The sequence below is a fragment of the Phoenix dactylifera genome, unplaced genomic scaffold (assembly GCF_009389715.1).
Source record: "Phoenix dactylifera cultivar Barhee BC4 unplaced genomic scaffold, palm_55x_up_171113_PBpolish2nd_filt_p 000638F, whole genome shotgun sequence".
NCBI lineage: Eukaryota > Viridiplantae > Streptophyta > Magnoliopsida > Arecales > Arecaceae > Phoenix > Phoenix dactylifera.
The window spans coordinates 115,012-138,213 of NW_024068030.1; the positions used below are offsets into that span (position 1 = coordinate 115,012).

At 40.3% G+C, this 23,202-nt stretch overlaps 1 protein-coding gene across 1 annotated transcript; it reads left to right on the forward strand.

The window, feature by feature from the left end:
* The first annotated feature begins 215 nt into the window (after nucleotides 1-215).
* On the forward strand, nucleotides 216-8,589 carry LOC103713168 (peroxisomal 2,4-dienoyl-CoA reductase). Its single transcript, XM_008799995.4, has 5 exons — nucleotides 216-527; nucleotides 2,482-2,641; nucleotides 4,275-4,444; nucleotides 4,514-4,736; nucleotides 8,226-8,589. Exons 1-5 carry the CDS (start codon nucleotides 342-344, stop codon nucleotides 8,378-8,380), a joined length of 894 nt encoding a protein of 297 aa, XP_008798217.1. The 5' UTR covers nucleotides 216-341; the 3' UTR covers nucleotides 8,381-8,589.
* Nucleotides 8,590-23,202: the final 14,613 nt, after the last annotated feature.

The window sequence follows — 23,202 nt, forward strand, 5'->3', positions numbered from 1 at the left end:
AAACAGGTTATCTGTTTATTAAACAGGTTAAACGGGTCGGATCAGGTTACCTGTTTATTAAACAGGTCAGGTTCAGGTTGTGATTTTCTGACCTGTTTAATAAACAGGTCGGGTTCAGATTTATGATTTTCTGACCCGACCTGCATCTGACCCGATACGTTTATATCTGACCCGACCCGATTGCCACCCCTAATATTTTGCCACCCATAGCTGGGTGCTAGGTTAGGAAAACACTCAAACGGGACAGTCCGCACCACCAAAACTATTAATTGGATAGGCAAATCAATCACTTCATCCAAGCCAAGAGAGCAAGAGGAGGGAGAGAGCGCGTGCAACCTTCCATGGAGTCTCCTTTCAAGCCGGACTTACTAAAGGGGAAGGTGGCTTTGATAACGGGAGGAGGGTCAGGGATTGGCTTCGAGATCTCCACCCAATTCGGGAGACATGGCGCCCGCGTCGCCATCATGGGCCGCCGGCGCCAAGTCCTCGACGCTGCCGTCGCCGCCCTCCGATCGGAGGGGATTGCGGTGAACCCCTCGACTCAGATTCTCTCTCGAATTCGTGAAAAGAGTCATCTTTTTTATGAATTTTGATGTGTCTGGCGCTGTTGCCGGTTGTTATGACGTCAAATTTGTGATCTTTTCAAGCTTGGTGTCCGTTGACTTTGGAAATTGATTTTTGTTGCGATGAATTGGCTTTTTTGGATGATTTATATGTTTCATGGTGTTGTGAGTTGTGACTGATCTAATTTTGATAAATTTGACCTTTATAAGTGTTGATAATTACCTAAAATTATTTGATGGGAGTGATGCTATAATTGATAACTGTTTTGACCGTCAGAGCAATTATGTTGGATGAAAAGTTAATAATTCTTTTTCTTAGGTTTTTTGCTCATCTAATTGGTAATAGCTGGATGCTATTCATGAATTTGAACATAACAGTGCAGCAACCTTCCAACACTTCGCAGTGGCACATAATTTTTTCAACTATAGTAATAATTCTACATGCATACAATCTCTAAAACTGATCTTTTTTTGTTATATTAGGAATTCATACTACAAATGTTTCATATTTTACTACCTCGATTTATTGGTATATTTTGTTCTTGATTGAATCTCTTTCTGATATTTATTTTTCCCTTGCAAATTTTAATATTCTTAAGTAGGCTGTAGAAAAGTATATTCATGAAAATCAGAGACAATTATAGAAGAGCGAACAAAGAAGCTCTGTTTTATTATCAACAAAATAAAGTGGAAACAACCGGGTCAAAAATGTGAAGGCAACACCAAAAGCACTCATTTAGTAGGATGTGATGTATCAGATATTGTCTTAACTCTTAAGAGACTCCATGGTTTGAACACATACATAGAAATCTTTTTACATTTTTTACTTTCATGATAACTGCAATTAACTCAACAATTCTGCAATCTCTATATTCAAACATCATGTCAAATTGCATGATTGGTGATGTGCAAGGCCTTTCATATGCATGAGGCATTCAGGAAGTGTTAAGGCGGTGGCAGCAGATATGAATTGTAATCATAAGGGCAACATAGGGGACATGATTTTCTATAAGGCCTGCAAAAAGCAAGTGCAGGTCATGCAAGCAGACATACTCTAGAAAATAAATCAGCATGTAAGCTTGCTTTTTATATCGGTTATTGTCAGGGTCTTGACGTTGCAACACCTCTATAGGGTCTCACAGTTGAGTTCTTCACTTTCCGCATTCAAAAATTAGAATGATTGCAAAATTGGAAATTGATTCTCCCTGTTCTTCTTCTTCATCTTCTTCTTTTTGTGAAAAACGGTGATGCAGTGACTAGATCACCACTGCATTAAGAAAATGAGATGGTAAATATGGATAGAAACGAACCTACCAAAAGAAGGAGAGGGCAAAGAAAAGAAGAAGGGAAAGGGGAAAAGAAAGGGAGACTGGGCAGAAGGCCTAGTAAGTCCCAATTAGAATAACCCCGACTCATCAATAAAAACAGGAGTCTTAGAAATGTCAACAGAAAGCCCCACTTCCCAACCTATCCTAATGTCTAACCATATCAAAAAATTAAGAGATGAGATCCGCCACACTCAAGCGCACACTTAGGGATGATTACTTAGCCAACAAACTAGGAAGTTTTTTCTTTCTATTCTTCAATTTTGTTCCCAACTTGGAGCTTGCAAAAAATTACATTGACCGAAGCACATTGAGGTCCAAGTTCTACATGCTATTGTGACTTTATTTGGGCAGAGACTACCCTCATTGAGCCTTATTATATATCCTGTTTCTCTCCTGAAGTATGATATGCAAGATTTGCAATGAGCTCTATGTGATCTAGGTGCTTTAATGAGTTAAAGTTCCACTTGCTATTCTGACTTTATACGCATAACATGGTAGAGTATCATACTACATTGAAATTATTCCAAGTAGTTAGCAGTTTGTTTGAGTTCGTTACTTGTCAAGTAATGTTTGCTCAATATGACTCGCAGGCAATTGGGCTTGAGGGAGATGTTCGTAAGCAGGAGGATGCAGCTAGGGTTATTGAAACAACAGTTAGACATTTTGGAAAGCTTGATATTCTTGTTAACGGGGCAGCAGGCAATTTTCTTGCATCGCCAGAGAATTTATCACCAAATGGGTTCCGAACAGGTAGATGCCATCTCGCCACATTGAGGTGGTCTAACAGATCACAAATATGATTCCAGGGTGTCTTTCTTTAAGCTTTTGTATTGATCAAGTCTGCACCAAGTTGAAAAATCATAATCTTAGTTGTTTGCAACATTTTGGTTCCTTAATCAATCAGAAAACCTAATTGCTTCTTAACAAGTCCCGTCAAGAGGTCTGAAATGCGAGGGCCTAATTCAACTTAGGAAATCCTCAGGCTCAAGCCTGACCTTCAGGAATTTAGCCTCTATGTTACATGAACTTTGGTTATGTGTTGGGTGTTAGTGTGTATTTAGGTGTTGAATCATTCCAATATCTAAGCATTACTTCTTAGGAAGCAGGGTCTGCGGTACCGATAGTACCGATGTACCGGTGAAGACTAATACTGGTATGGTACCGGTTCGGTATCAGTTGGAATCGATACCGAACCGGTCGAGATAGAAAAAAAACACGTCCGACACGCGGGCGCGCGTCCGCATAATGCCACTTTGTGCGGTGTTAAAAGCCCACGCGGGGCAGCCCGCGGGGGCTTGTTGCCCCGCCCGGCGAGCCCGCGCCGGGAACCACGTGCGGGCGCAGTTTCTTGCGCGTGGAAAGCGAGCGGGCGCTAGCGGGCTCACGGTTCCCCACTCGTGCCCGATTCCCCACTCGCCCCCGCGCGCTGGGTTTTTCTTTTTTCCTTTATTTTTTTCGCCTCTTCTTCTTCTTCCCGATCCCTCCTTCTTCCCCTCTCTCCTCCTCTCTTCTCCTCTCTTTCCTGGTTTTCGCCCGTTCTCCCACAAGCAAGGAAGGAAGAGAGGTCCCGCCCGCGAGCAAGGAAGAGAGGTCCTCCTTCTCCCGGTACTTGCCTTCTCTTCTTCTTCTATTCTCTTTCTTTTCTTCTTTCTCTTCTTCTTCTCTTATTTTTTCCTCTTCTTCCCTGCTTCTATCGGTGCCAGTCGCACCGGTTTCAGTTCGGTACCGATTTTTATAACCAAACCGTACCAGTAGCTGTTGTCACCGGTTCGGTACAGCCTGAACCGACCGGTTCCGATCGGTTCGGCAGACCATGTTAGGAAGTCATGTCCAAGTGCCACAGCAATGTCCATGTTCAAGTGTCGGGTGTGCTAACTTTAGGTTAAATCAAAGGGTCCAAGTAACATATCTAGCCTAGAATGCCAAGCTTGAGCTTGGTCGAACACAGGTATTTTTGGGCCGGGGTGGGCTTGCTTTTGGGATTAAGTCAATTTTCATGGGATGTTCAAACCTGCTTTTGGCCCTGATTTATTTAGGCTTCATTAGCTTTTGGCCCCGATTGGACTTTAAGGCCTAAATCTTGAGCTTGGACCTGGCTTTTTTGGTGAGGCTGCTCTGGCTAGCCCAACACATTGTTATCCCTAATGTCGACAATGTAGTGTTCTGTAATGGATCAAGGAACAGGATTTATAAAGCTGATCCCAACTGGGTTGGATAAAAGGCAGTGATTATGATTGTACCGGTTATCTTGCAGTCATAAGAAATTCTTGTTGGCTCTGTCTTTGATTAACTTATATTGTTGATATATTTGAACTTGAAAACTTTGGAAATTCTATCTTTAGAATAGTGCTAATTGAATGGTCATTTTTGCTCCAATTTACAGTGTTGGACATTGATTCTGTTGGCACTTATACAATGTGTCATGAAGCTCTAAAGTATTTGAAAAAAGGAGGGCCTGGAAAAGGTCCTTCTACTGGTGGCCTTATTCTGAACATAAGTGCAACTCTGCACTATACGGCATCTTGGTACCAAATTCACGTGTCTGCAGCCAAGGTATGTTACCATAATTTGTGTAAATGAGTTAGTAGCATCGACATATATTGTGATATTCTGCTTTGACAGGCAGCGGTTGATAGTATTACGAGGTCCTTGGCCCTAGAATGGGGTACTGATTATGATATAAGGGTCAATGGGATTGCTCCAGGACCAATAGAAGGCACTCCTGGACTAAGAAAGCTTTCGCCAGAAGAGATGAAGCCCAAAACACGGGAATACATGCCTCTATTTAAATTTGGGGAGAAATGGGACATAGCGATGGCTGCTCTGTACCTGGCTTCTGATGCAGGTTGTAACCTAGTCTGACTTTATGCGCCATCTGCTGTTCCTTTTACTCAATTTAATTTTCTATATCTGGTTACAACTGAACATCTTAGGTTTTCATGATCTCACTGTCATCCAATTTTCAGTTAATGTCTGAGGTGAAAATTTACCCCATTTTATGGATAAATGTATAACTGCCATAATGTTTAAATTGCCATGTTTTGAAAAAAATTTATGCGCCATCTGCTGTTCCTTTTACTCAATTTAATTTTCTATATCTGGTTACAACTGAACATCTTAGGTTTTCATGATCTCAATGTCATCCCATTTTCAGTTAATGTCTAAGGTGAAAATTTACCCCATTTTATGGATAAATGTATAACTGCCATACTGTTTAAATTGCCTTGCTTTGAAAAAAATTATACTCTCAAAGTTTATTAATAGTTTACTTTGCATGGTTGGCAAACTAAAGCTTTATTTACTATCCAACAATAAGGCTAGAAAAGGTTGGACTGCATGCTCAAAGTCATTGGACAACTTTTGCAACAAGGTCTGAAATCTTGTGTATCAACCTTGTATCATTCATGTGGTGATGCAGTACTGCACTCAGTAGTGAACTGGAAAATACTGTCTTGATATGTGGCATGACATGGATTCGAGATGGTATTGTGCACTTAAAATTTCAAACATTGTTGTGCAATAATGAGAATTAAAGTTGGTGGAAGCTTTCTTATCTAAGAAAGAATGTGTCTTTGCATTTGTTTTGTTTGACATGTGATTGAATGGTAGGTAAGAGATCTTACAAGCACTTCAACTTTTTGGTGGCTCAAAATACTAATACAACTACTCAAAGTTATGATGCAGTAACTTAGGGGCAAATGGCAAAAATAGCCCATATTATCAGGCAATTATGGCTTAGGTCCAAGGGTGTAAGTACTGAATGCCAAAGATGTGTTGGCTTTGCACTGGAACAGTACATACCATTGCGTGTCTGCTGAACCATGCCAGTTGGCATGCTTGGCACAATGCATGAATGATGCCTAGTACTAGCACAAATTAGGAACTTTCTCTGATCTTATGTGCCAATAAAGAATTATTATGGCATCTATTTGTCATTGTCATGCTGTGCCGACTAGCACTTAGGTCCATGCTTGTGTCTCTATCACATGGTGAAGATACAAGTGCTGGTCAATCTCTTGCCATGCTGTGATACACATCCATAGCTTCTTTAAATATGCTTTTTTCTTTGTGGATATTGTCCAGTATCATTATGTATCAGAGTATTATGCTATTTTACATGCCAATGTGGGTTATCATGTGATCCAAAAACACAACATCTATCATTTGGGTGTTCTTGGTATCTTGTATATCTTTTTTCTTCCGGAACTCCTCAATTTCTTATCAATCTCTTTTATCTGTTATTGTTTGTTAAACATAATACAGTACTTATATGTAGGTTCGTGTGCTAGATTACTTTTAATAGTGTAATGTGCATGTCAAAGGTATGATGCAGGCTAACAGATAGATCAGAAAACATTTTTGAGTGTTCTAGTCATGTCTATACTCTGTTAGGAAACAATGGTCAACAGCCTAGTTAAGGGGAAAAAAGAGAGCTTCTGTTATATCTGGTGTAGTTAAAAGCAGCAAAGGGCCAGTTCTTTCAGAGACTTTCGCTTGACTTTTGTGGTAAAGGAAAGAAGCTCAGTGAAGAGTGGCTTGCTAAGCCTTTCACGAGCCTCAATTTGTGTTATTTTACTCTCTCTATTAGATCATTCTACCTTATTTTCATCTTGTATTTTATTTTTAGGAGTCTATCTTGGGGGGTTTTGAATGCCCAAGAAAGTCTGTTTTGAGAACCTAGATCTGATTAGTCAATAGTCCTTTATGAAGAGGGAGAAGTCTTGGTTGCATGGTTGCACATGGCCGATCTACTGCCTAGCCCACGTATAATTGACACATATAAGTTTTATATGGATTTTAGACCATTCAAAAGATGCTGACTTGCCACCATTAGTTAACTAATGAGTTATTGAAAAAGGGGAAGGGGGGTGAGGGATTTGGGCAGGGGTTGAGGGGGATTCAGCATTTCAACACCTTTCTACTTTGTGGTGACTCAGTGTCACTGCTGTCCTAATGCTTTCTGCAAAGACATCAGTAAGGCCATTAGTCCCTACCCAACCCCTCCTTTTGCTGCTTCTGAAGTCTATGAAATCTATAAGAGCTCCAGGCCAACAACTTATGCCTATGAGCGTTCTGTTATGTGTGACTGTGCACAGGGTCAATTCTGGCAGCTGTTCACCAAAAGCTTGTTCTTTAAAGAGCCTTGAAAGGACTCAAGCAACTAATGAGTCACCAAGCAGCCCTCTTAGCAAGGATTTTAGCCAGCTTGATTAATCTCTAATTAGTTTCCTTTTGGAGAGTCGCAGTAGGGTTTTGATTTGCAGCCGATTAGATGAACAAAAGGGTGTGAAGGGTGTGATGTGCAGAAGAAATGGAGATTAGTTTTTGTGGAAGAATTACTATGTTGACATAGGACCACTGGCCTCTCTCTTATCTTTTCTCAGTCCTGTCATTCCCCTAACTTTTCTACTCTCTTTACCTTCCTTTTCTCTTCTATGATCTGTTGATTTCTGTCTTATATAGCTGAAGTTTGAAAAATATCAATTCTGAAATAAATTTTGAATTGTTTTTGCTGTAGTTAGACTTTGAAAATCCTTATTTGCTGAAGACATTAAATCAGCCAGTAAAATTTACTGCATGATAAATTAATTAGCACCCTTTATTCATAACCAGTGTTGCATCAATATAACTGTGCCCATTGTGTAGATGCAGAAGTAAGAAATCCTAGGATATTTGAAATGCTATTGTTAACACAATGCAATATTAATGTACCATGCTGGCTCCTGCAATCTGGATGCTGGCCTTCGTTCTCTCTCTAGAAGGAACCAGATGATGTTCAACGAGTAGGCAACGGTTTTAACTTTACAAGGGGTGCTGGAATAGTTGTTTCCTTGGGCTCCTCATTCCATGATGCTTTGAGAGTCGGATTGTTTTGGGACCAAATCAGTTGTATGCTTTACTTGTTACATGAGGAATTTGCACCCGATGTTTTTCATGGGTCTTTAGTGAAGCAACGGTTTGAGCGGCTTGGGCGGTGTATTGAATATTGATGGAACGCTATTGATGGGGGATATTGATTCCTTTCTGACTCCAATGGTTGTTACCAAAAGATTGGTTAGTGATGAGCAATGAATTGTTCTCTTATAAAAGTCATATGATGATGTAGCTGCATTGGTGGTTGTCATTATTTGCTACACCGTAGGACCTCCCAATAGTTATATGAAAGCCACCTTAATGTTTTAGCAGCCTAACCAGTCTCCATCAATTTACTAGCTCTTTATATGTTCATCTTCATATTGGGATAGGTTTTTATTTTTTGGCACCCTTCTTTTTTCTTGTTATATCTTATATTCTTGGTCTCATAATCTTCTTCTTTCTTTATTTTCTTTTGAAGGTAAATATGTTAATGGAACTACCATGGTTGTTGATGGAGGCCTTTGGCTAAGCCGCCCTCGGCACATCTCAAAGGAGGAAGTTAAAGAGCTGTCAAGGGTCGTAGAGAAGAAGTCAAGGACATCACGCGTCGGCATTCCAACCAGCAAACTTTGATGCTATCTCATTCATATCTATGACATTTAATTTTATAGTTGTTCTCAGGAATTGTTTCACATAAGATGGATGTTAGGGATTGCTTCCCATATCACCATTCAAGAGGAGGATCTTTTACTTTAAGCATTTCTCAAATATTTCGTGTGAAAGGATGCCAACTCTATGTTAAATGAATTTTCTCAATTTTATTTTATTTTTTTTATAATTTAGTTCAATCTGCTGTATAGGATATTGGATGCTATTTTTCTTCATCATAGTTTTAGGCCCTGTTTGGTAAATTTTTCAAAAAGCTGTTTCAGCTTTTGCGGGAAGCTGAAAACAGCTTTTGGGATGAAGCTCCAACTTGGAGCTTTTGGAAGGAAGCTGTTTCAGCTTTTTCGGAAAGCTGTATTTTTGATAAAAATGCCCATATTAAAATATAATAATTACATAGTTTGTCCCTTTATAAACCTAAAAATCTGCTGGAGCCAAGAACCCTAGCCATCAGACTTCCTTCCATAAGAAAAGGTATTTTTCTTTTCAATTTTTGTATGCATCTCTTGAACCACATTTTAGAAAAGGTATTTGTTGTGATTTTGACATGCATTTCACTTTTGTTTGTGCTGGATGGAAAGGTACTGCTCATTTATACTAATAATTATAATATTTTATACCTTTATTATTGTATTATAATATAAATATTATATTATATTACATTACATTATAATACATTAATATGTTATTTTAAATAATTTAATATTATATTATATTATGAGAAATTAATTTATACTAATAATTATAATATTTTATACTTTTATTATTATATTATATTATCAATATAATATATATTACATTATATCATAATATATTAATATGTTATGTTAAATAATTTAATATTATGTTATATCACCAAATATTAATTTACTCTAATGATTATATTACTATTATGCTATATTAACATAATATTATTTTATATTACAATAATATTATACTATATCGTATATTTATGTATTAATTTATGTTATGTTTTATTATGTTCTGTTGTATAATACTATGCAATGTGCTTTATGGTAATTTTGTCATACAAGAGTACTTTCTCAGTTTGTTTACCAAACACAAAACAAAGTACCACAACACTTTACGAATGTAGTTACCAAACAACAAACAGCTTTTTATAACAGCTCTACTTCCAACAGCTCTACTGCCAACAGCTCCCCCAAATAGGGTCTTAATTTGTGAACTCCATCCTTGGCTATTAGATAGAGGGTGCTCTGCTATATTTTGCCTTCTTAGACATCCATAAATCCAGGCACAAACAATAAATCTCAATCTAGTAGAGAATAGAGGTGTTGTAACGGCGGAGGAACCAAAAAAAAAAGAAAGAAAGAAAGAAAGAAAGCCTCCGTTCCTGGTTGATGCAATGGTGACAACAGTGGGAGTCACACTGAATGCTGGGTGAGTGGATTCACACTGATGCAATTATGATTTGATTCTTATCAAAATGAGTATGAAGTTAGAGCCGAAAACCTACATCAATTTTCATCAATGATTTTCTAGAGTTCAAATATGGTAATGAATTGACAACAAGTTCCAATTTTCTTGAACCTACACAAAAAAGCAATTGCAATTTGTAGAACCTAAGTTTAAATGTCAAGAAGATAATCCTTTCAAGCTATAATAGCTTATTTATTTAAGGTAAGAGGGCTATTTGACCAACTGCATGCAAGGGAGTTGAAGTGAACACAGAGTTTAAGGGTCAGCAATCTTAATTTTACAGTGTGATCCTGGAGTAAAAGTTGTAACCATCTAGCTAGCATCCATCAAAGTCCAACCATAAAGATGCTGGAAACACCAACAAACTCAGCACACAGACTCATCCTTGCTGCAGCTCCTCCCTGTATACTACCTTGTCATCATCCCTCCTTCACCCAATTCTGTTGGCAATCCCATTCCATCTACTTCTGAAAGTCTCAAGGTTTTTAACCTCATCTTGCTGCATACCTACATTATTCATTGGCAAGGAGTATTTGATGGATTGAAGGAAGAAGTAGAATAAATTTCTATAATTCTAATTGTAGTATAAATTACCTGAATATGGTAGTATGTACACGATATATATATATATATATATATATATATATATATATATATATATATATATATATATATATATAAGCCAAACTATAATAGAGTTTGAGTACGATAACAACTAATTAATATTACAGGTTGGTTGCATTAACAAATACAAATGCTAGTCCCAAGTAGTAAATGGATCCATGCCATTCAGTGAAGGGACATAGAAAGGGGTTGGCACTCTTTTTGTGAAAACCCAAGAGAAAAAAAAAAAAAAAAAAAAAGGGAAAGGGTTGACGGGCCGGCCCGAAAAGACCGGGCCCATCCCCCTTGTTACGATTGTAACCTAGGCACGATCGTGGAAGGGAGGAGTTATAGGAGAGGAGGGGGGGGGGGGGGGGGGGGGGGGGGAGGGGGGACCGATCACCGAAGGAGAATCGGTTCCGAGAACCGGCCGGCCGTGGAGGAAGCTTTAAAGTTCTTACTCCCTTCAACGAAAATCTCCACAAATCGGGTGAAGAAGACCTCTCCCTCACGGATTTCCTCCCTCCGATTTTTCGCCGGAAAGATCGCCAGAACACCCCGTCGGACCAAGGTAAGCGTATCTCCTTCCCTTGCGTTTCGTTTGCTTGGTTTTTGGGTCGTAATGCTTGGAATTTGGCCGTTGAAATCATCGGAGAAGGATCCGAAACAGGGTACCCCTGTTTCGGCCCCTCTTCTCTGGATCCTGCCGCCACCGGCCGCCGGGTTGGCCAGGATCCATGCCATTCGGGGGGGGGGGATCCTTCCTGTTCTTGGGGAAGAAGAAGAAGAAACCTCTTCTTTCCTCCCTCGGGTTCTGCCGGTTCTTGGAGAAGAAGAGGAAAATACCTCTTCTTCCCTCCCTCTCTTGGCCGGCCACCATCGCCGGCGACTGCAACGGTGGCGGCCGGCGATGGTTCGGCCAGCAGTGTTATCGGGTTGGGGAAGGAGAGGGCACAGCCACCATGGCTGTTGCTCTTAGATCAAAAAGATTTGAGGGAGGAAGATGTATTCTCAACCATGAAGAGAGAGGAATCATCCCTTTCTCCTGGTCTCTTCACCGGGACCGGCCATCGTCGCCGGCGTGGCTGCGGCCACGGCTAGCGACGACATAGGCCGGTGGTACAAGGTGGAAGTTGGGCCACCCCGACTGCCCTAGATCTGGAGGGATAGAGATGTTTGGGGATCTGGTGATGGACCCCATAGTGGATGTGAATTATGGTTTAGAATATTTAAATATTAAATAATTTAGTTTGTGATTTATAATTGATGTTGTAGGGGAAGAGTCAGCGATACTAGGAGATTTTGATCAGGGAACTCAACACCCCAGCGTGTAGGTTGTGATTCGGATCCGTGCTTGAGTCAGTCTACAATTTCAGTAAGAATCCCTACATCTGAGCACCTCTATGCATATATTTGATTTATCGTTGTATTTATTTTATGATTATTGTTGTTATTTGTTTTATGAGCTGATATGATACCTATGAGGCGTGCATTTTGTTTATTATGAAAATATTGAAATAATTAAATGGGGAAGAAATAGAATATTTTTGAAAATTTATGAAAATATGTGATATGATTGAAATGTGATTAAACATGTAAAGCTAGACATGTAAAATGGTTTGGACTAATCTTATCATGAGATAGCATCTACGAGCTTATGCGTAGGATAGCTGCCACGAGCTGATGCGTGGGATAGCCTCTACGAGCTTATGCGTAAAATAGCCTCCACGGGCTTACGCGTGGGATAGCTGCCACGAGCTTATGCGTGGAATTTGTGCAGTCTTGGACTGGGTTATGATCTTGGTTAGTCCAAAGTCAGAAGTGATAAATAGTCTTAAAACTTGGGAATCAGAGTAATACGTGAATGGATCACATAATGTGAAAAATGATTTATGTATATGAAATGGTTATATATACTTGTTGTTTGTTGAGCCTTTGAAATGATGAAATGACATTTATTTGATGCTTTGAGTATTTTATTATTATTACTGTGTGTGACTATTAGGATTCTTATTGGGCTGGAAAAGCTCATACTACTCTTACTTCCTTTTTCAGAGGCACTGGATTTGTAGAGTCCATCAGGTGGGACGAGAAATGATATCAGCATGGAGTCTGACTGCTAGATAGATAGAAGTTAAATTATCTTTTGCTTACGGACATTTGAAATTATGTAATTAATCAGTATATTTTGGTTGGATTTGATTTAATTACATTAATCATTAATTTTGGCATGTATGTGAATATTGTACCTTCTAGGCCTTACATGATCTCTAGGGTTATGCTTTAGGAATTATGTGGCCATGTCACGTGGTCGACCCGAGTGATGGGTTTGGGGCGTGACACTTTTGGTTTCAAGTGACTCATGAACAAAGGTGCCAACATTTGCTAAGGATCTTGCCTAAGTCTTTGCGAAGTGAATGCATTGCTGGTAACAAATCATCTTGAAGAAAATTATCTTGCGACAAAGGAGATCAAAAATTGATGTGATGCCTCTTTGCCATCGCAACCTTCTTTTTTTTTTTTCTTTTTTTTTTTTTTGAGCACATCAACTACTTACACTACTCTAACATGAGCATAGCCAGTAAAGTCAAGAAAAAAAAAAACAACTCAATGACCAAGAAACATCAGTATGCTGATCCAAAAAAAGCAATGCACCATGCATTCATCTTTAATGGATGCACTACAAAAGAATTGATATCTCCCGGCGCTATATTTCGTCTATACCGACGCTTTTAAGCGTCGGAGAATTTCCCACCCACGCTCCCCGAAGCGTGGGTCCGACGTCGGGCAGGTGGGCGTGGGTCCGGTTTAGGCCGACGCGTCAAAAAGCGTCGTCGCTCTATGCCGACGCTTTTAAGCGTCGTTCCGTTTGGAGATACCCGACGCATAAAAGCGTCGGCGTACTTCGACCGACGCTTCACACGGATGTTTCTATTGGACTATGCCGACACTTAAAAGCGCCGGCTCATGCTCCCTGACCAACGCTATAAAGCGTCGTTAAAGGCGTTCAACATTGCTTGGTATTTCCGATGCTATATAGCGTCGGCAATAGCATTTTTTGTTAAAAAAATTTTTTATAAAAGCAATTTTTAATACTTTGTATACATTAATAAAATAACAAAACACATACACTAAATCACATAGATAATAAAATACACATCACAAACAAGAACTTTTCATTCAAAATATTCATATTGTTATATTTGATTACATTGTACTTCAAAAATATTCTAAAAACATCCATCTCAAATTCCTAAGTACACAATCTACGATGTATCAAGAGTCGACGGCATCATCATCTCTACGAATAGATGAAGTATCAGCAACCTACAAGAAAAAAAAATACTTTAGAAACTAAAAATACGAAAGTCATCACGCTCATACAAGAATACATTATAATTATATAAAATATTCAAATATATTTAGTTATGTACCGGAGGAGCAAATCTCTGCAAAAAAGATGAAATATGGTCAAGCTGATCCTGCAAAGATTGTATCTTCAACTCTTGGCTCTGCTTCAACTCCGCCATATCAGTCATATGACTCTGCCTCATCTCCTCTATCCTTGTCTCATATGACTGCTTTATCTGTGCCATCTCTGTCTTCAAACTACAAACCTCTGCAGTGCTAGTACCTTGTCTGGCATCTTGGGTATATCGCCTCACTGCAGATAGCTGAGTGGGGGTAACTCCGACACCGTAACCCCTCACGCGACCATAACGTTCTGGGCCCATCAATTCGGCATAGACCTGAGCCTCGACGCGACTGGCCGCGTCGGATGATGATGACTCCCCGACACGCTCTGAAATAAGATTTGTAGCTCTTTCCTATATCTCTCTCAAAAAAATAAACAGTCACATTAATAATTTAAAAGAAGTAAAATTAATAAAAAAATTATGATCAAATAAAAAATGAATACATACAACTATATCTCTCGACTTGTCCCGGACAAAGCTGCCATCTCGGTGAGTGTGGGTCATCTTATAAAACTCTACCTCACCAGGCTCTCTTCCATGCTCTACTATCTACACATATGGAAAGTATATTGGTAAACTATATATCATGATACGTGCTATATGTTAGTAGAGTTTCAAATAGTTTCAAAAGAACTTACGAATTTATTTCTACGTCTCGCATAACTCTTCGAGCATGAAGTATGAGGAACTGCTTGAGATGCTCGTGCAGCTCTACCAATATTAGAATATGTCTGCCAAAATAAAAGCACACAGTATAATATGATTCAATGTATATATTTGCAATCTATATTAGTAATAAAGATAATAGAAGATATTGAAACAATATACATGACCTGTTCTCTTTCAGAAAACCAGTAGTGAACAAGCTCCCTCTACTGCTGAGGGTATACATCAGGAGGAGTCACACGAGCAACCTCCTCCTCTGTCATACCCTCGCGCTTGAAGTCCGTCTTCAATTTTGCTTTATATTCTTTCCATTTGCGGTTGAGGGACTTTAGCACCCAATCATGGCTCTCTGGAGGGAGTACAAACTTACCCTACAACAAGATGCAGAATGTTATAATAATATTAAACCTCTAAAATAAAATTATGGTACAAAGCAAATTAACATACAGAAGGTGTCGAATTAAAAAGAATAAATTCAATTCATTACCTCTATAAGTTTAAGAAGCTCAACCTTATACGAAGGAAGCATGTCATTCCACTTCGTATAGTTGAGCAGACACAGCTGACCCTTGCGTGCAACCGATCCTAAAAGCTTGATAGAAGACTTCCAGCTCTATTGATGGGCTGCCCCAATTCGTTGCATCGGATGATGATCTTCTCACCCAGAGGAAGCTTCCACACATCCTTTGCTTGAGTGGGTCCCCGTCTCGTCCTCACCGTCCCTTGTCCATCTATTAAAATTAAATAAAATATGTCTTAAAAAGTTGAAGACAAATATGAACATAAAATATGAACTTTAAATCGAATTACCCTGGATCCGGAGCTCATCCTCCGGGCAATCAGCAGGAGGCTCGTGCTGAGATCCTGACTCGTGCTGCTGGTGCTCACATGGCTGCTGGGACTGTAGGGACTGATCAGAAGTAGATCCCACCTGAGAATGCTGGAACTCCACATCTCTATATCGTCTCCCCCGGGGCATATTGTTACCTGGTATGCATAAAAAAGAATCAATATTTGGTTAAATGATAAATTTATACTAAATAAAGTTCCCCACCATCTTTTGCTCTTATTTTAGTTTAGTGAGTTCCCCAACATCTTTTGCTCTTATTTTAGTTTAGTGAGTTCCCCACCATACTGCATGCTGCAATGCAATCGATAATTATGTATCTCACTTGCAAAAGCAAAGTTTCATAACCAATTTACAAGCATTGGATTGTGCTTCATTGCTTGGTCTGAAGTTGCAAAAAATGAATGTTACCAATTTGTGTTAGCATCTAGAAAAAGGATGTTAAGAAGGCTTGGAAAAAAGTGGGGAATTTGATTTATGATAGCCACTTCCCCCTTTTCCCCTAGTAAGAAGAGAGAAAGCCACTTACAAGGAGAAAGCTCATTCAAGATCCTCCTAATAATTGGGTCTAAATAGCCAGCGAGAAAGGACTGTGAATAGAAGCAATGCTTTTAGCACAATCAAATTACTGAGCCCTTAGGTATATTCTAAATGCCAAACCCCACAGATTCAACAATTTTTCTGTTCCCAAAAGAAATTGATGATAACAAAGTAAAGTTTTTTATTCCAAAGTCCTCAATGCTTATGGCAATTTAATTATTAAGCTCTCTCCCTTATTTGAGAGTGTACAATAAAAGATACAAGTGCATGTGAAAAATCTCACCAATACCAGAAATTAAATGAGACATGGCCAGCCCCAAAATCAGCAAGCTAATGAATAAAGCTACAAAAAGATAAGGGGTGAGAAATCTATTTTGCCTAAACAGTTCTCATCAAAACGTTCATGACTGAAAGTTCCTATCAGATAACTGCCCAAAGTTTGTAGGCATGTGTGTAATGATGTGAAGTCCTGAGACCAAAACAGTCATATCCACTGTAGTATGTGGCAACTTTCTATAACCCATCAGAATTTGAATGTCGAGAAGGAAAATTGTTCTATGACAAAAGATTCCAACAAGTGTTTTCCCACCCATGAAAGCAAAGTTGGTGGGCAAACACTAGTGTATGCCCTGAAGGTTCTTAGAGTAATAATAACTACCTCCAAATTCCTACAAGTCAGAAAGGAATCAATGCCATCAAGATAATAGCTTAGATGCTGCTCAAGATAGCATCAAGATAATAGCTTAGATGCTGCTCAAAGAATCTGTTCTATTATAGTTAGGAGGAAAGAATTACTTGCAAGGTCCGGAAGCGAAGTGAGAGATTTGATATCCTCATTTATCCTGTTCATTGAAGAAGTTTGAAGAAGATGTGTTGAATCTACTGTAGCTGGCACATCCCTTGAATCTACTGGCACGGCACTGAAACTATTCTAATACAGTAAAATATTGAGAAGACAGAGAACTGGGAGAAGAGTTTGAATGTGATCTTTTCTCATTAGTCCAAAAACTTACAATGTGTGATTGTAGACATGCGGAATTCTTATGAACATTACATGCGGAATTCTTATGAACATTGTTTTAAAAACAGCCACTACAGCAGCTATAGTGGCCATTATATAGATATTATGTGATTGTAGACATTACATGTGGTTGATATTTTCATTGCTTTGGCCTTGATCTTTTTTCCTTATTTGTTGCATGAAGTTGATATAAAATAATGATTTTTGATACTTCATAAAAATATATTGATATGTTTCAACAACCCATTTTGAGTACATGGTGCCCACTATAGCACCTGCCATCTGCTCTTCGCCATGAAACCCCCCGGCTACTATGTTCCTGCAATCCACTTTTTAGTACATTGCTCATGAAGGATTTTAAAGAGTCCTTTGTTTCCATTTGAGTTCACTCCTTGCCTCTATCTACTCCTGAATGGAGATAAGCATTGCCACCTTTCCCTTTGAAAATATGAGTGTGATTGGAACACTTGTGTTTAGTTCATTAGTTGTTAAGGGTTTCCCTTTCTTGTGCACTTTCAACTTCTTGTAAATTATAAATGTAGATACTATGATTACATAATCCTAATACACAATGCATTGTCATATTTATCTACTTCAAACATTGTCGACCAATCAAATACAACAAAAAACTCCATCAGAGAAATAACAAAATTCAAATTGCAGCCACTCATCATCATCACCTATGTCATTTCCAAAATCAAAGTTTCATAACCAATTTACAAGCATTGGATTGTGCTTCATTGCTTGGTCTGAAGTTGCAAAAAATGAATGTTACCACTTCCCCCTTTTGTGTTAGCAAAGTTTCATAACCAATTTACAAGCATTGGATTGTGCTTCATTGCTTGGTCTGAAGTTGCAAAAAATGAATCTCACTTAATTGACATACTAACACAAATTTATGTTGTTTTTATGTGGCTGTGGTCGTTTGGTCAAATGGTGAACCAGTTGGATCTCAAGGTAGTATTATCTAAACCCTAATTATGCTTTTCTCTTTTCCCTCCAATATGAATCATGATCTAGTGATTTGCACAAATGACTGTGAATCTGAATTGGGACTGGGCTTCTTGATCAAGATTTCTATGGTTCATAATACTCATGTTTCCTTCCTTTGATTAAAGGTTCTTGGGGAAGCTGGGGGGTTGGATTTGTTAACTGATCCTAGGCCTATTAATCTCCAAGGAGGAAAAAAGTCCCACATGATTCAGGCCGGAGAGTGTTGGGTTGATAAAAACGGTACTCAAATGGGCTTACAAGCCTATAAATCCAGTAGAAAATTCAGTCCAAATCTTGATAGATTATCTAAATAGGCTCTTAGGAGAACTGATTTGATACTTAATTTTTTAACTTAGCCAAATAGCAACAAAATAATAAAAAATAATAATTGTTCAATGTGCATCAACGATCATACTTATCAGAGTTGCGCTCGATCGAGGTTTGAGGTCTGCCCGGACGGCGCCGGAGAGAAGGGAGGAGGAGGAGATCCTCGGGCGGAGGCAAAGCTAGAGTATCAGTAAAAAAAGAAAAAAACACCCACGAACACACGAACAAGAAGAGGCGGAGAAGGAGGAGAACAAGCGAGACGAGAAGGAGGGAGAAAAGGGAGGAGGAGAAAAATACCTCAGGTGGAGGTCGGGGTTGGTCGGTCGGCGCCGGAGAGGAGGAAGGAGGAGAGGAGGTTGGAGTCGAACGCTCGGCACCGGAGAGGAGGAAGACGGGTGGCAAAGGCAGCGCCAGAGAGGAGGAAGATGGAAGCTAGGGCAGTGCCGGAGAGGAGGAAGACGGAAGCCGGAGAGGAGAAATAGGGCAGAATGAGGGAGGGATCGATCGGGGTCGGGCACTGGGTTTTAAGGGTTTCTAGCCTTAGACGACGCTTAGAAGCGTCGTCTTTGATCGACGCTTATACGCGTCGTGTTTACTCGACGCTTATAAGCGTCGTCTTAGGCCGGGGACAATAATGACGCTTAAAAGCGTCGTCCTAGGTCCAGCTCCCACGCTTCCCAGCAACGCTTTCGCTAGACGACTATGACGACGCTTTTAAGTATCGTTTATTCTTCAAAATGCCGACGCTCTTAAAAAGCGTCGGCAAAATTTGGCACGGCAGAAACTTTTGCCGACGCTTTTTCCTAGCATCGGCAAAAAAGGGTCGGCCTTTTCTAATTTTACTGTAGTGATGGGACGTTCTGCTATCTCCATCATTATCATTATTTCTCAATTTGTAAATGCATATTGACACATCCAATGAAGGCTATAAAGCTCTCGAGAATCTAAACTCACATTACATTCACTTTCCACTCCTTTCACATCTTATAATACCAAAATATATTTATTTCTTTTGAGTTGTTAGATATTTTATTTTCATATGCTCTTAGATGTATTTATTCTAGTTTGGTTTAATGATTCTGGTCGCCTAAAAAAAAAATCCAAAATGTAGTTAAATGTAAATTATTATATAGTTTGACCTCAAGTAAAAAAAAAAGAAGAAAAAGAAAACCTAACCACATAAAAATTAGCACAATATGTAGCCGTGCTCTTAGAAATCAATATAAAGGATGAGGACTTCTGGCAAGAGTATCTTTAACATGCTGGTGCTGAATTGTGCGCTTTAATTTGAGATTTAAATAACTCATAGCTAATTTATCTAATTTTTGAGCATCTCAACTAGTTGAGTTGGTAAAGTTTTCTGTGGCATAAGGATCTTGGTTCGCTTCCACCTCACTCTAGTTGTTGATCAGGCTTGCACCCATCTTAATGCTATTTTTTGTTTTTTCCAAATAACAATAAAAAACTTAATTATTTCATCTTTTTTTTTCTATTTTGGTATAGCAGATGGAAATAAAGCTCAAATTCATCGAGTGTAAAAATATCCATGGCAAGATCTCCAAACAGTGTAAGTTCTGAAGGACAGTGGACAGTAATGCTTCATCCTTTTTTTTTCAGTGAACGAACTTAACTCATCCTTCCATCTATGTAGGAGAATTCATAACATGCTGTGATCTGCTGACCGCTGGAATGACCTCATTTCATTAACTCAACCCTAGGGAATCTCGATAGATCTGCATGGGAAACTCCTCTCTCTCTCTCTCTCTCTCTCTCTCTCTCTCTCACACACACACACACACACACACACACACACACACACAAACGCACGCATACGCACTGCAGCCTACTATATAAATAAGGTAAGGTAGAGGTGAAAGCAAGAAACGACGCCCTTAGCTAGCAGTTGTCTCCTATGGTAGGAAGAGGAGGGTGAGAAACTAATAAATGGAGCCATGTTGTTGCTGTCTGCTTTCGCTTGGTGGTTGTCTTCAGCTAATGATCATGTGCTTTGTCAAGTGTATATGTATCGAGCAAACAATTAAGAGTGAATTTTCATTTCCTCCAGTGGAGAAATTCTTTTCCTTGCTTTCTGAGATCTTCTCACTTAAACATATCCCTGTGACTGCATTATTTTTTTCCTGTGTTCAGGCCTGGCCACTGTGGACTTCTAACACACACAGGAAAATATTCCACTATTCTAGACGAAACACTTTCTTCTGTTTAAATGTGATTACCAGAAAGAAGAATAAGTACAAACTCTATCAAAACGTATGGTATATGGCTTGTAGAATGTGAATCAAAAGCATACATACAATTTTAGCTCTGTGTGTGTGTGTATGAGTGAGCGAGAGAGAGAGATCAGAGAGGTGGCAGGAGTTGGTGGTTGAGAGTTTTGTTGAGGGGAACACTACAAAAAATTGTGTTTTTGCCGACTCTTTCCCGCCGACGCTATCAAAAAGCGTCGGCGAATTTCGAACGGGGTCGAAACTCGACGACGCTTTTTGATAGTGTCGGGTGAAATTTAGAGACGACGACGCTTTAAAGCGTCGTCGAAGGCCAAAAGATACGACGACGCTTTAAAAGCATCGTCGGAGGCCAAATGGAGGGGCACTTGAACTGCAGCACCAGGCACGCCATCCCCCCGACTCTTCTCTCCTCCTCCTCCTTTCTCTCTCTCCCTTTTCGGATCGCCTTACTGACTGCGGGAGATGATGCGAGGAAAAGGAAGACAAAATGATGCTCTGCAAAACTTCATCCTCCGTTCTTCTTCCTCCGCTTTTTCCTTCGTTGACGTGAGAGAGAGAGAGAGAGAGAGAGAGAGAGAGAGAGAGAGAGCGCCGGGGTGAGGGTGAGGGTGAGAGGCGGAAGGATTAGGAAACGGATGAGGAACAGAGCGAGAAGGCCTGGTTCCAAGACGACGCCGATTTGCCTTGGGCGAGCGCTAGATAGTGGAGGAGACGATGACGCTTTAAAGCGTCGTCGAAGGCCTGGTTCCAACTCCCCCGATCCCTCCCTCACCCAGCGGCTCCCCCGATCTTAGAGACGACGACGCTTTAAAGCGTCGTCGGAGGTCCCTCCTTCTTCACCCAGCCGCTCCCCCGATCCCTCCATTTTCTGCCGCTCCATCCGCCCACCCCACCATCCGCCGACGTTCTTCTTTTAATCCCACACCGGAGACCCCACCCGTTCTCCCCTAATTTCTTTATCTACTGCACCTTTGGCGTGGGGTGTTGGGAGGGAGAGGATGGGGATCGATCTGAACACGATCGAGGAGGAGGAGGAGGAGGAGGCGGCATGCCCGCGTCGCCGAGTACAACCTCGACCTCCGCCACTCCGCCTTCAAGCCCACCTCGCCTGCCGCCAAGGCGGTCGTCGACCAGCTCCTCCGGATCGCCTGGGCTTCGAAGCAGGGGCACTCGAGGGCTCCTCCGGATCGCCTGGGCTTCGCATGCATGGCCGTCTGAACCAGCCCAGCCACCACACGGCTCCATCGAGGGTGGGGAGACCAGATCCCTTCAGCTTCTCCTGGGTGATTTCATCCATCCTCCGAGCCATCTCGGGACTCATATGGTTCCTGCAATCCCCCACCTCCCCTTTCCTGAACAGCGACGCATTCATTACCTCGTAGACCGGGATTTTTCGACGTCCCGTCCTGTTCACCTCCAAGTTCCTCAAGTTCTCAAAGCTACGGAGCCTTACAATGTCCTCCAAGACCCCTTCCTTCTCTTCCTCTGGCGAGAAGGGTTTCGCCGTCGTCCATGGCGGCCATGCCCTGGTTCCCCTCTTTCTTTTTTAATTTTTTTTTTAAAAACAGGTTGCTAACGCCGACGCTTATAAGCGTCGGCGTTGAGTATTTTCCCGACACTTTCATTAGCGTCGGGAAAGTCCTGTTTTTGCCGACGCTTTCTCTTAGCGTCGGCAAAAACCGGACCCACGCCCACCTGCCCGACGTTTGACCCACGCTTTGTGAAGCGTGGGCTGGGAATTCGCCGACGCTTATAAGCGTCGGTAGAGACAAAAAAAAGCGTCGGGATTTCTTCCTTTTTTTGTAGTGGAAGCTGATGAAGTAGTGCAGAAAGCGCTCATGGGATTGGAATTTATGAGGTCCAGAAAAGGAAGGAAAGAAGAAGAAGAGCCCCGGGAACCAAAGACATATTCTTTTGGCACCTACATATAGGTTACACTTCAAGAACCTGACGCAGATGATCAAACCAACATTAACCACACATTCCCTGATTTGCACAAGGGACGCACATATACATCTTTCCATCTCTTTCTCGTGGGGTCCCCATGAAAAGCCTGCATGGTCTGCGTCACATGAATCAGTGGGTCCGGGACATGCGTGTCCAAGGTTGAGAATTGGCTTTCACAACGTTTGCTCTAAATTGAAGGACTTCAAAGCTGACTTTGCTGCCAACCTTAAGAACAATGTTCACATGGTACAATTTTTTTTACTTCAGCTTTATTTATAGAAGTATTTAGTCATGGAATTTGATTAGCCCTTTAATAGATTCTTGTTAACTTAATTGAGTTATGTTCTATAGTTTAACCCATACTTGATAGCTTCAGCTTTAGTTATGTTCTTTTCCTATAGGAAAAGAAGCTGCATGATCACAATGACGAAGGCGATAAAATCTTCCATTTTCCAAAACTATCTGATTAAAAGATTGAGAAGAAGAATGTTTATATGCTAGTCCTTATAAACATTGTTAAGTAAAAGCAGAAAGATTATAGGCCCACACGTAAGGCCATTCTTTATTTGTTCATACCATAAATATAGATGTCTTTGTGCCTATTCTTGCTGAGACTAAACCAATTCCACTACCACCATTTCTTCCTGGTTAGGTTTCAGAAACCATGGGTTGATGTTAGAAAT